This window comes from Trichogramma pretiosum, unplaced genomic scaffold, assembly GCF_000599845.2.
Source record: "Trichogramma pretiosum strain Unisexual culture from Peru unplaced genomic scaffold, Tpre_2.0 scaffold162, whole genome shotgun sequence".
In the NCBI taxonomy this organism is placed as follows: Eukaryota; Metazoa; Arthropoda; class Insecta; order Hymenoptera; family Trichogrammatidae; genus Trichogramma; species Trichogramma pretiosum.
The window spans coordinates 142092-154823 of NW_019640831.1; the positions used below are offsets into that span (position 1 = coordinate 142092).

The 12732-nt window shown below is 37.7% G+C and overlaps 1 protein-coding gene across 1 annotated transcript; it reads right to left on the minus strand.

Moving 5' to 3' along the window:
- Window positions 1-5495: 5495 nt before the first annotated feature.
- LOC106653307 lies at window positions 5496-11942 on the minus strand. The gene is made up of 11 exons (XM_014372708.2): window positions 11913-11942; window positions 11609-11807; window positions 9509-10396; window positions 9157-9370; window positions 8636-8901; window positions 8153-8479; window positions 7827-8057; window positions 6604-6722; window positions 6165-6411; window positions 5852-6087; window positions 5496-5621 (listed from the first exon to the last, which is right to left on the minus strand). The coding sequence occupies exons 1-11, from the start codon at window positions 11940-11942 to the stop codon at window positions 5496-5498; spliced, it is 2883 nt and encodes a 960-aa protein (XP_014228194.2).
- Window positions 11943-12732: the final 790 nt, after the last annotated feature.

The following is a 12732-nucleotide window of genomic DNA, read 5'->3' on the forward strand; positions in this document are numbered from 1 at the left end:
AATCCGGACGTGAGAGATGAGTGTTCCATAACGTATACAACTGCAATAATGAAGCGGTGTCTGCAGTTGGAACACCATATTTGTGTGTTCCATAAAGGGTACATGCAGATTCAAAATGTATACGTAATGAAACAGTGAAATAACTTAAATATTATTAATTTTTACAAAAAATTGTTGGCACCATACGATAATTAAAGGCTAAACCTATACTAAATGCAAAAAAAACATGATTTTATTGTGAAATATCAAAGAACATCTGCAAATGCTAGCACACTATTTTCCCCATTGGCGCTTCAATATTCATGCTAGTCACGCTGAGATACCAATTGGACGCTAAACTTTTATTTTTTTAAAACGTTTACCAGCTCAAACGCAGATGAAAATTTGGAATTATGTACTTCATAGGTATGCTATGAGGAAACTATTATTACATTTGCGGTTGAATTTCTCAATAATTGTAATAATGCATTTATTTATGGATGTTCCATAATCGTATATACTGTTCCATAATAGGTGCGTTTACCTTATGCCAAAGCAAACAAGCGCTGATTTCGAAAAATAATTCGGCACTTCTGTGGCCTGTTAAGATGCTTAATATATTCTGCTTTTATGTTTTTCTGAAAATCAACGCTTGCATTTTTTGGCCCACTTTGGCTATGTATCAGCTTCACTAGGCTTGATTTTCTAAAAAACATCGAGAGCACAATGTTTTGAGGATCTTCCCAGGCCACAGAGGTCTAATATTCTATATAATAGTTCTATGCTTGTATGTTTTGGTTTACTGTGTCTAGTAATTAGCTAAGCTAGACTCGATTTCCAAAAAAACATAAAAGCAGAATATATTGAGAATCTTAATAGGCCACAAAGGTCCGATATTCTACATCATAAATCTCTGCTGGTATGTTTAAGCTTACTTTTGCTTTTCATTCGCTGTACTAGGCTTGTTTTTCTAAAAAACATAAAAGCAGAATATATTCAGGATCTTAGTAGCCCACAGTGGTTTGATATTCTATATAACAGATCAGCGTTTGTGTGTTTTGGGCTACTTTGTGTTTATACCAGCCAAACTAGGCTTGATTTTCTAAAAAACATGAAAGCAGAATATTTTTAGGATCATAGTAGGCCACAGGTCCGACGTTCGATATAATAAATCTAGGCTGGTATGTTTTAGCGAACATTAACTTTTTATTAGCTACATTAGGCTTGTTCTTCTAAAAAACATGAAAGCAGAATATATTGAGGATCTTATCAGGCCACAGCGGTCTGATATTCTATATAATAAATCAGCATATGTGTTTATTGAGGATCTTAACAGGCCCTAGGAGTGGAGTATTCTTTTTCGAAATCAGCGCTTGTATGTTTTGGCCTACTTTGGCTTTTTATTTGCTCGACTAGGCTTGTTTCTCTAAAAAACATGAAAACAGAACATTTTCAAATCGTTAGAATGCAAAACTATCAATGACTTTCGTTATTGTATCGATCTTCTCGTCCAAGCGTCATATTATTGAGCCGAGTTATTACTTCGATTACTTTGACTTTTTAGCTCATAGAATAGTCTTATCATATTGCAAAACATAAAAGCAGACCCTATCTGAATCTTTAAAAGGCAAAATGATTGATAATTTATGTAATCCGCTCACTCCTTTTGACATACTTTATTGGTGATTCGAAGCGTGTCAATTATTACCAGTATTGACCTAATCATGACTAAGACTAAACTTTTTATAACATTAAACATGAAAGCAGTTTAGTTTCGGCCACGAAAAAGCGTTCGGCAAAGACTTATGTAATTCGCTTTCTTGCGATACCCTTGTTTACGTCTATAGCGAGCAGAGAGAGGTTACGTTAAGCGGGTAAAAATATGCAACTTTAATAATTTTTTTTCTCGTAAACGGCTGATATTCAAGGGTCACTTATATGTTGATTATTGTTCAGGAGGTCGAAATCTATAAGTAAAAAAATTTTCATCGCATTTGACTGGGACCCAAGGTCCCAGTTTGGTTAAAATTTTGATTTTTGGGACGGATAGACGGAGGCTCGGTTTTTACGGGTTCACTCCTGATGCAAAACGTGAATAAAGATGTTTCACATCAAAAGTTACAGATTCACACACTGGTTATTTTGAATATTCAAGAAAAATAGTATATTTCTCAACGGGTGCACATATGGTTTTTTAGCAAAACGAGGGATTATAGCACGAGCCGAAGGCGAGTGCTGTAACGAGTTTTGTTAAAAAACCATATCTGCACCAGTTTGAGATACTATTTTTTCCTACGAGAGCCTAAAATTAGCGGCAAAGTTGCGTATTTTAGGTTAGAGTGGGAAAAAGTACGTTTTTCTCACCAATCGATCAGTAGATTTTCAATTATACTTTTTTTGATGTTTTTCCTGTGTTTTTTAGGCTTTACAAATGAAATTCATGCAGTACATGCTACTCACTGAGATATTATATTAACTTGAAAAATCAATTTGATTCATTGAAAACTTTTCATTTTGTAATCAAATGTATAATCCACAAACGATTCGATCCCTATGCAAGTTCTTTGAGCGCGGCCTCAGCAATTTTGGCTCTTCGAAGGTTTACAGGTCGTCGGAGTTCTCCAGCTGTTATTTATTCGGATAATGGCACGAATTTTGTTTCTGCCAATGAAGAGCTATTGAAAGCAATAAAATCAGTAGATAATTCAAAAATAATAGATTATGCAGCTATCCGCGGCATTGAATGAAAGTTCAATCCACCAACTGCGTCGAATATAGGGGGAGCATGGGAGAGACTTATTCGTTCCGTCAAAACAGCTTTAGCCGCGGTCTTTTCCGAACAGACGATTAAATGGGAGGTTTTGCAAACAGTTCTTGTGGAAATTGAGCATTGCATAAATTCTAGATCGTTGACGCATGTTTCGTCCGATTCTCGTGTTCCTGAAGCTCTGACTCCCAATCATTTTTTCTTTGGTACCTCTTCAGGTCAATTGCCTTTACCACGCTATTCGAAAAAAGAAATTAATCTACCGAATGAGTGGCAATTGTCTCAATATTTAGCGGATATTTTTTGGTCGAGATGGCTAAAAGAATATCTGCCGACTTTACATGAGCGAAAAAAAGTGGCAAAAAGATCAACCGCAGTTAGTAGTGAATGATTGTGTAATAATTTTCGATGAAAATGCACCTAGAAATAGCTGGAAAAAGGGTGTTGTTATTCGTGTTTAACCAGGTAATGACAAGAGAGTAAGAGTAGTAGGAGTGAAAACAGCAAACGGTGTTTTAGTCCGTCCTAGTAATAAGTTAGTCAAGTATGCTTAGACAATTGTTTATTATTTTAAAAAAAATGTGTTTATGCGTTTAAGTAAAATGTGTTGTGCACAAAATTTGGAAATTTTGTAGAGGGGAGTGTAAACGAACAATCTAGTTTATGCTAGGCCGCATTGCTCAAGTAAGAAGGCATGAGTGAATGCATCTGCACTGCATATGCACTGGACAAAGTCCGATAAAAGGTGAGGATCGTGGGGTGCGCAAGCACAGAGGCTTGCGAACGGATGGTAGGCCGCATCACCATGGAGATCGAAAGGTGTTTTAGTTTTGTTATTAATTTTGCTTGATTTTGGTGAGCGATCTGTTCATTATTCTTTGAACTCTCAAAGGTGAAACGTCAATAAAGCTCTCATTTAATACTTAACTTCTGTTTCTTGCCTGTATTCTTTTTTATCTCACGCGTTCATTTTCAGCTACGATGCAAGTGAACGTTCACAGAATTATCTCGAATCAGTTAATGGACCTTTCAGGTACCTGATTTGCCTTTTTCGCTAGTATGGCTACTATGCTAGTAAATTTTCACCAAATTATCTCGAATTGGTTGATTGACCTTTTCAAAACCCCTGATTTGCTTTCTAAGCTGCTATGGCTACTATGCCATTGAACTTTCACAGAATTATCTTGAATCAGTTATTCGACTTTTTTCGAACCCCGATTGGCCTTCTTAGCTACTTTGGCTACTGTGAAAGTGAACGTTCACAGAATTTTATCGAATAAGTTGATCGACCTATCCGGAAACCCCGATTTATCTTAATAGCTACTTTGGCTACTATGCTATTGATCGTTCACAGAATTATCTCGAATTCGTTGATCGACCTTTCCAGAACCCCGATTTGCCTTCTTAGCTACTATGGCTACTATGCTAGAGAACGTTCACAAAATTATCTCGAATTGGTTTATCGACCTCTCATGACCCTGATTTGCCTTTTAAGCTTCTTTGGCTACTATGCCAGTGAACGTTTACAGAATAATCTCGAATCAGTTAATCGACCTTTCAGGACCGTGATTTGCCTTCCAAGCTACTCTGGCTACTATAGTTACTTTGCTAGAAAACGTTTACTAAATTATTTTGAATATGTTGTTCGACCGTTTTTAAACCGTGATTTGCATTCTTAGCTACTATAGCTACAATGCTAGTGAACGTTCACTGAATTATTTTAAATTAGTTGATCGACCTTTCAGATCGCCCATTTTCCTTTTTCGCTAGTATAGCTACTATGCTAGTAAACTTTCACCGAATTATCTCGAATTGGTTGATTGACCTTTTCAAAACCCCGATTTGCCTTCTAAGCTGCTATGGCTACTATGCTAGTGAACGTTCCTAGAATTATCTCGAATCAGTTGATCGACCTTTCAGAACCCCGATTAGCCTGCTTTGCTACTATTGCTACTATGCTAGTGAAGGTTCACAGAATTATCACAAATTGGTTGTTCGACCTTACAAAACCCCGATTAGCCTCTTTAGATACTATGGCGACCATGCTAGTGAACGTTCACAGAATTATCTCGAATAAGTTGATCGACCTTTCCGAAAACTCCGATTTGTCTTCATAGCTACTTTGGCTACTATACCAGTGGACGTTCACAGAATCATCTCGAATCAGTTGATCGACCTTTCAGGACCCTGATTTGCCTTCTTAGCCACTGATGCTACTGTGCCAGTGAACGTTCACAGAATTATCTCGAATCAGTTGATCGTCCTTTTCTGAACCCCGATTTGCCTCCTTAGCTACTCTGCCTACTATGCCAGTGAGCGTTCACAGAATTATATCGAATTGGTTGTTCGACCTTTTCAGAACTTCGATTTGCCTCCTTAGCTACTATGCCTACTATGCCAGTGAGCGTTCACAGAATTATATCGAATTGCTTGTTCGACCTTTTCAGAACCTCGATTTGCCTTCTTAGCTATTATGGCTACTATGCTAGTGAACGTTCCTAGAATTATCTCGAATTTGTTGATCGACCTTTTCAGAACCCCTATTTGCCTTTTTAGCTACTATGGCTACTATGCTAGTGAACGTTCACATTATACATTTTGAAGTAGTTACTTCCTTTTGAAAAAAATGACACGTTTTTATATCAATAACAATATTAAGCTAATTGTCGCGCCAACAAATATTACATTAGATCAAAGATTTAAAAAAAATAAATAATATTATGTTCATATGTTTGATTTACTCCGCACTTTACTCTTTAGCACATATCTTTAATCGATGACATTCGAAGGCCGGATAAGGCAAAGCTTTTGTGAGTATATCAGCTTGTTGGTCCTTGGTGTTGATATACTCGAATTCAAACATTATCTCCTCGTACTTCAGGCGAACAAAATGATACTTTATGTCAATGTGTTTAGTCCTTTTGTGGAAAACTGGATTTTTTATTAAGCATATTGCGCTTTTGTTGTCCACATAAAGTTATAATTTGGTTTTCTCCAGTAAATTGAGATCCAGAAACAATTTTCTGAACCACATAATATTTATTGCTCCCAAGCATGAGGCAATGAATTCCGATTCAGTAGTTGACAGAGCTACTGTTGACTGACGCTGTCAGTTCCATGAATTTGTGTCTTACTGTACTTGACCAGCCAACCAGTGGTAGATTTTCTTGTCTCTAGTTCCCCAGCGTAGTCAGCATCAGAGTATACTTTCAAGGTATTGGTATTTTCTTTCTTGAAAATTAGGCAATATTCTAGAGTGCCTTTCATGTATTTGAAAATGCGCTTTACTGCATTCCAGTGAAGTTTTGTCGGATTTTCTAAGTATCTGCTCGCTCTGTTGACTGCAAACGTTATGTCTGGTCGAGTGCCATTGGAGAGATATGGAGACTGCCAACAGCTTCACGATAAGGTTCCTTACTTATTTCTTGATTTGTGTGCATATCAACACAAAAATCTGAATGTGGGTCTGCAGGTATTTTGACCCGATTGGCGTCTTGCATCCTAAATCTATTAAGTATTTTAGCTGCATATGCTGTCTGTTGCAAGGTGATGGCACCTTCTTCCTGATGTCCTATTTGGATACCAAGGAAGAGTTCTGAAGTGCATTCTTTGACTTCAAATTCTTTCTTCAGTTGAACCAATAGGTTTGTTGATTCTTTTCTGTCCTTAGGGAGCAGCAGACCATCATCAATAAAAATTGCCACAACGATTCTTTTTTCTTTATCATTGTATTTAAAAATACAGGGATCAGCCACAGATGGTTTGAGATTATTTAATCTCAGAAAATTTGTGAAACGGTTATTCCAGCATCGACTAGACTGCTTTAACCCGTATAGACTTCTTTGAAGCTAACATACTTGTGTAGTACCATCATTGAAACCTAGAGGTTGATCCATGTAAATCTCCTCCTGAATCTGGCCATTGAGATAGGCAGTTTTTATGTCAAATTGGTTTATGATTAAACTTCCTTTTGCAGCTAAAGAAAGGAGTAATCTAATTGATTCATACCTCACCACTGGGCTGAAAGTTTCTTGGTAGTCTATACCTTGCTCTTGATTATGTTACATTCCCAATACAGGGTTTATAACAAATAGAATAGATTTGTTTATATATTCTCTATGGACTATACATAATTATACGTGCTACTTGAGGGGAATAGAATGGGATGGAAAATAATAAAATATGATTGAATAGACTTACAGTTTGGTTATTTATTGAAGGCTTGTATTGCTTCCACTCGTCTCTCGCTACGTCGGAGAGTACGCACTTGCACACTCGATTTACAATTGATATACTTAAGACTCAATTCGCACTAGATTCTACTTTACTTTAGTTTTTAGTCGCGACAAGTTACAATTCGATCAAGAGAGCAATCAGTCACGATGCGTCTCGTACAAAGTTAGTTACAATAATAAGGGCTGAGTGTTAGTTTGCGCCGGGTTATATACCCGATTTACTCTGCGCTTATCGGCAGGTGTTTTGCCACCGGTAGGCTTACGTGCGCGAGCGAGTTACCTCCTAGAGCTGGGCTTGCGAAATCACTCTTTGATTATGGGTCATTCACCCAATTATTTCATATACCTCTTTTCGTCTAATCTCGGCTATCGGGGCCTACGTGATCTAATGCCCGTATATCTAATGCTCGTGTGTGTACATCTTCCAAAACCGAATAATATTGGCTTTTCGATAGCCATCAGCTGTGTCATCAATGCCTAGGTGTCAAGCGACCGCGCGTGGCTATGGTGTCGTGTGCATTAGTTAGTCACGTAATTCGTTTGCATAGCCTATCCGTTATCTTAGCTTTTCGGTCTAACGCGTGTCTATGGCATGGTGCTCGCGTGTCTTCCGATCATGTGGCGAGTGAGTGACAAGGTATTTTTATCAATACGTAGTCGCGTGCGTAAGCGCGCGAGAGTAAAAGGTCGATAATTTGATTATACCGCGATCGGAAATTTGACTATTCCGTTGTATAAAAGTTGCGTTAAGATAACGTGACAATTATATCCCTTGGCGACTAATCTCGCTTTTTAACGCATAGACTTTCCAGTAGCGTCATTTTTTATTTTGGACACCCATCTACAGCCTATAATTTTAGAGTTGACAGGTGGATTTACTAGTTCCCAAACTTGATTTTTCTTTAAAGAATCCATCTCATCTTGCATCGCCTTTTTCCATTTTTGTTCATCTTGGCATGATATAGCATCTTTGTAATTAATTGGCTCATATCCTACTGCTACAAGAGCTTCTTCGAAGAGCGATGAGCTGCCATACCTTTTTGGCTGTTTTCGTAAAGATGGATCTCTTAATCGGTCTATATACGATTGAGGTGGTGTGTACGAGTTATCAGTAGATACTACCACATTAGTATCTGAGGGCTCTTCTTTCACAGTTTAATTTAAACTTTACATGGAGTCATCACTGTCATCTGTCTCGTCTGCTGATTCTGTTTGTTCTTCTTTATCCTGTGTTTCATCGTTTTTAAATAATCCACTTTCTCATTGATTGAATCTTCGTTGTCTTCTTCTCCAGGAAAATATAAATATGACATTTGACTTTTATCTTCAAAAGGAGTGCCAGACTTACCAAAAATGACATCTCTGGCTATTTCTATTTTTCCTGTATCAGGATGCCAGATTCTATACCCCTTAGTGTTGTCCTCATATCCAATAAAAAAACCTCGTTTCACTTTAGCATCACACTTTCTCCTTTGTATTTTGGGGATGTGTGAGTAGACTATTTGACCAAAAATGTGTCATTCCTTTAAGTTTGGCTTCTTGTTGTACCACAATTCAAAAGGAGTTTTGCCTTTTACAGAGCTTGTACTTGTGCGGTTTAATACATAGGTTACTGTTTTTATTGCTTCTGCCCAAAAATTGACAGGAAACTCACTAGATAGTAGCACAATACGAGCAGCATCAACGACGGTTCTATTTTCACGTTCTGCTGAATCATTTTGTTCAGGTGTATGCACTACTGTGCGTTCATGTGTAATGACATGTTCAGATAAAAGCTCTTGGACTTCTTTGCACACAAATTCCAAACCATTGTCAGTATGTATGGTTTTTATACCTTCAGGACAATGCTTTTCACTCTTCAGTACAAAGTCTTTTATGCATCTTTTAGCATCACTCTTTAAGTTGAGAAAGTACACAGATCTAAAATTTGAATAGTCATCTTTTAACAAAAGAAAAAATCTTGACCCATTCATTGACTTTGTTTGCATTGGCCCACACACATCAGCGTGCACTAGTTCACCAATATAACGAGTTTTAGATGCACTTTTGGGAAACGGTAAACGATGAGCTTTCCGAATAGCACAAGCACCACAGAAAAAATCTTTTGAATTTTCAAACTTCAAATTGAAAGATTTCAATACTTCTTTTGCTCTGTTGCAACTCTGATAAACAAACTTTTGATGCCAGTTTTCCAAAGATTCTGATACTAAAGCAGTATGTTTGTCATTCAAGTGTGGGTGTATTTCACTGTCAGGCATCTGCACTTTTATTTGCATAATAAAAAGTTTAGAGATTTCATGCTTGCGTTTACCAATTATGATTGTTCTTCCATGCTTGGTAAACCTAGTCTCAAATTTATTAGATATTTCAACCATTCCTCTGTCAAGTGCTGCATTTGCAGAGAACAAATTGTACTGGAGATCAGGCATATATAAAACATTTGCCAAGTGGTTCAAAGTCCAACTCTCTCCATCGTACGTATGAACATTTATGCTTCCTCTGCCTTAAGCCTTCAGTGACACTTTACCAGCTAATCGCACCCAAAATTCTTGGTCCAAAGGCTTGTATGTAGAGAACCATTCCTTTTTATAAGTCATGTGATCTGAAGCACCAGAGTCTTTATACCAAAGATCTTCCTTTTTCTGTTTATGCAGTTCAGACGCAAATGCTTCACATACTACAGCTTGGTCAAAAGTCTTCTTTGATTCTGAAGAATTTTCATTTATTTTCTTTTCTCTGCAGTAGTATTCTTTGTGTCCTGGTTTATGGCAGTAGTAGCATTTGATATTTTTATTTTTATTGAACTTTTTTCCAGTTTTACCTTTTTTGCTCTTGTCTGACTGTAGGTTAGCAGCTAATGCCTTAGATTCTAACACTTCTCTATTCTGCATCCGTTCCTCTTCAATGGACAGTCTCGTGATCAGATTATCCTTGGTTCTTTCAACTTTTGAAGCTGACTCCCATGATGTAAGGAAATGACTGTAGGCTTCAGGCAGTGTGTTGAGTATCTTGCATATAACGTCCTGATCACTATACTTCAGGTCCACGACGTTTAGTTTAAAGGCCATATTCTCTATCTTGGAAATGGGTGTGTCGATATCATCTGCAGGATCCTTGACATAGTTGCACCAGGACTGCTGCACTGTGTTGACGGCCACTCCAGATTTTCTATCATAAAGCACCATAAGTTTGTCCCACATTTCTTTAGCACTATTGCTATTTAAAATGTGTATCAACACCTTATCACTGCACGTTTTTACTATGATTTTTTGTGCAATACAATCGGCCCTTTCATAGGCATGCTTTTCTTTTTCATAGCTGGCGATTTGTGCACTCGTTGCCGTTTCACCCAATGCCTGTGATTTTTCTTGACTGCCTTGCACTACACCCCACACGTCGTATGATTTTAGCGTAACTGTTATTTTGAATTTCCACAAAGGCCACTGATCTCTATTTACTAGTTTGTCGATCTGCTACAATTCTCGTTCCATTTCTCTGACTTTGAGGTTAGTCAACTTTTTTGCACGAGGGCCGTTCCTAACCTCTTTGTTCCAAAAGCGAACTTTTTTGGCTCCGAAAGTAAAAACATTTACTTGTTTTTTTGAAAATATTTTCACCTGCGTACTCCTGGGCCCATAACCTGGAGAATTGTTAATTGGGCAGGATTGCAAATTGAAGATTCGTGTAGAAAATAACAGATTTATTGTAAGTGGTGTGCGAGCTATACAGAGCACAGAGGCAAGTGAGCATGGCAGCGAGAGTCGTGCCTTTTGCGACTAAGAGTGACAACATAATTGTAGAAATAATTTATTATTATTAAGTTGGCATAGCAGCGCCAAAATATGAAATGTGATATAATGTGTCAGAATATACATTATTATCAATATCGATAGGATTGACAGAGAAAGGATTATAGAGCAAGAAGATCGAAGAATCAACATCGATGCAGAAAACGCACCAATGCTACAACAACAGGAGAAAGGCCCGCCACCACAACAAGAGAGAGTCCCACCACCACTTCCAGCGAGACTATACCCAAGAATTGACCCATCCGAATGATGACGGCACTCCCAAAGGTCGTTCTTTTGTGGAGGGTGAGAGGGGATCAGCATAGATATTAAGTATAGAGGATAAGTATAAAAACTTAAGCATACAAACTGTAACCTATGACGAAGACTTGCATAGCTCATGCGGTAAGGCGCTTGCTGGGAGAGCAAAGTATCTCCAGTTCGATCTCAAGTCGAGTCAAATAATTTTTCTTTTCTATTTATTATTTTTTCTTGTATATAATTATTGTACTACATTGAGTTGACAACAACTATTTAATTGTCTAATTGTTACTATTTAATTATTATAACTACAAAAGAAAAGGAGAAAAATAATAACCACTCAAAAACATTTAAATTAATTATTATTTTTTATTAGAGATAATTTTGAAAAGCCGTCAAGGCTATACATTATGGATCGATAGATTTCTCCAAGGTGTCTTCAATGACAGCTCGAGTCTACGCGTGCGCTGAGGGTGAGATCAAAAGATCGATGAACGCACATAACACTCGCCCGAGATCATCAACAGGCCGATATATGGGTGGAGGCGGATTACAGCGAGGCAACCCGCAAAACGCACACTCAGTATCACGGTCCCAATCTTCATTATGGCAATCGGGTCCAAGTACAACGACCTCAGGGAACTCCAGCTCCTGGAATTTCACCAGATCAGCCAGTGCAGATTGCACCAAGGCCCTGTGCTCGGAATATACATCATTGAACCGCTCTAGCTGACGCAAAAGGCACTTTAATATCACGCGGTGTAAATCTGTCATGGTCTAAGAAAAAACAAAAAAAAAACAAAAAAAATTTATATACTCATACAATAATTACTTATATTATAATGAAATAAGAACTTATTATTTATTAACTGCGATACTTACGTTCAAGAAATCCATTGAACCATCTGCCATAGTGAAGCTGTCTGGAGGTCGTCTAAGACTTGAATGTACATGAACAGCTCTTTGCGCTGCTTAAATAGCGAATCGACAGGACAAGTTCAATACATTGCCGAATAATAACACAAAAAAAAAGCGAAGAAAAGGACTCGCAGGTCATAACTCCAAACAGTACATTTTACGCGAAATAGACAACGCTAGACTCACAGCAATACGCGAACTTTCCCTCGCACAAATCGACCGAGATTTTTGTATACAAACTATCGGCAATTAAAATTGTAAAACGGCATATTAATAATTTTAAGAAAGGTTGTAAAATGAAAAATAATGTTAGATTTAAGGAATGGTCGAGCGGAGATATGCATGGAAATAACGGGGTATATAAAAATTCTTGTTCGCTGGGAGTTGTTACAGTCTACGACGTAAACTTTCTCAATGAAAAAGAAATTATTAAAACTGCGAGAAGCAGCTAGCGAGCAGCTACGCATGAACTACAATTTAATGTATCTCACGTATCTTCTATACATAATTTCATTAACACACACACGACAGAAAGTAACATCATTTCGGACACACGCAGCCAGCGTAAACAATGCCGAATTGAGCGGCCTAAAATCCATTACCTATTTATTAGGCCTCTGCTATTAAACTCTTGCAAAAATATAATTCGCACGGCAAAGAAATGAACACGCGCGGCCGCGAGTGTGAATGAATATATGAGAAAAGCTGTAAAACTGCGGTGACCGTGACTTCACGAATTTCGGGAAGAAAGCGGGCCCGGGTCTGCTAATATACACGCGCATGC

Excerpts from the sequence above, each read along its gene's own strand:
- LOC106653307 (XM_014372708.2), bottom strand. The coding sequence starts at position 11,942 with ATGGCAGATGGTTCAATGGATTTCTTGAAC. Across the intron at positions 8,902-9,156 it reads TTGGAAAACTGGCATCAAAA|ATCTGTGTACTTTCTCAACT; the intron begins GTTTGTTTATCA and ends TTCAAATTTTAG. Across the intron at positions 5,622-5,851 it reads AAATTCATGGAACTGACAGC|TACGAGGAGATAATGTTTGA; the intron begins GTCAGTCAACAG and ends GTTCGCCTGAAG.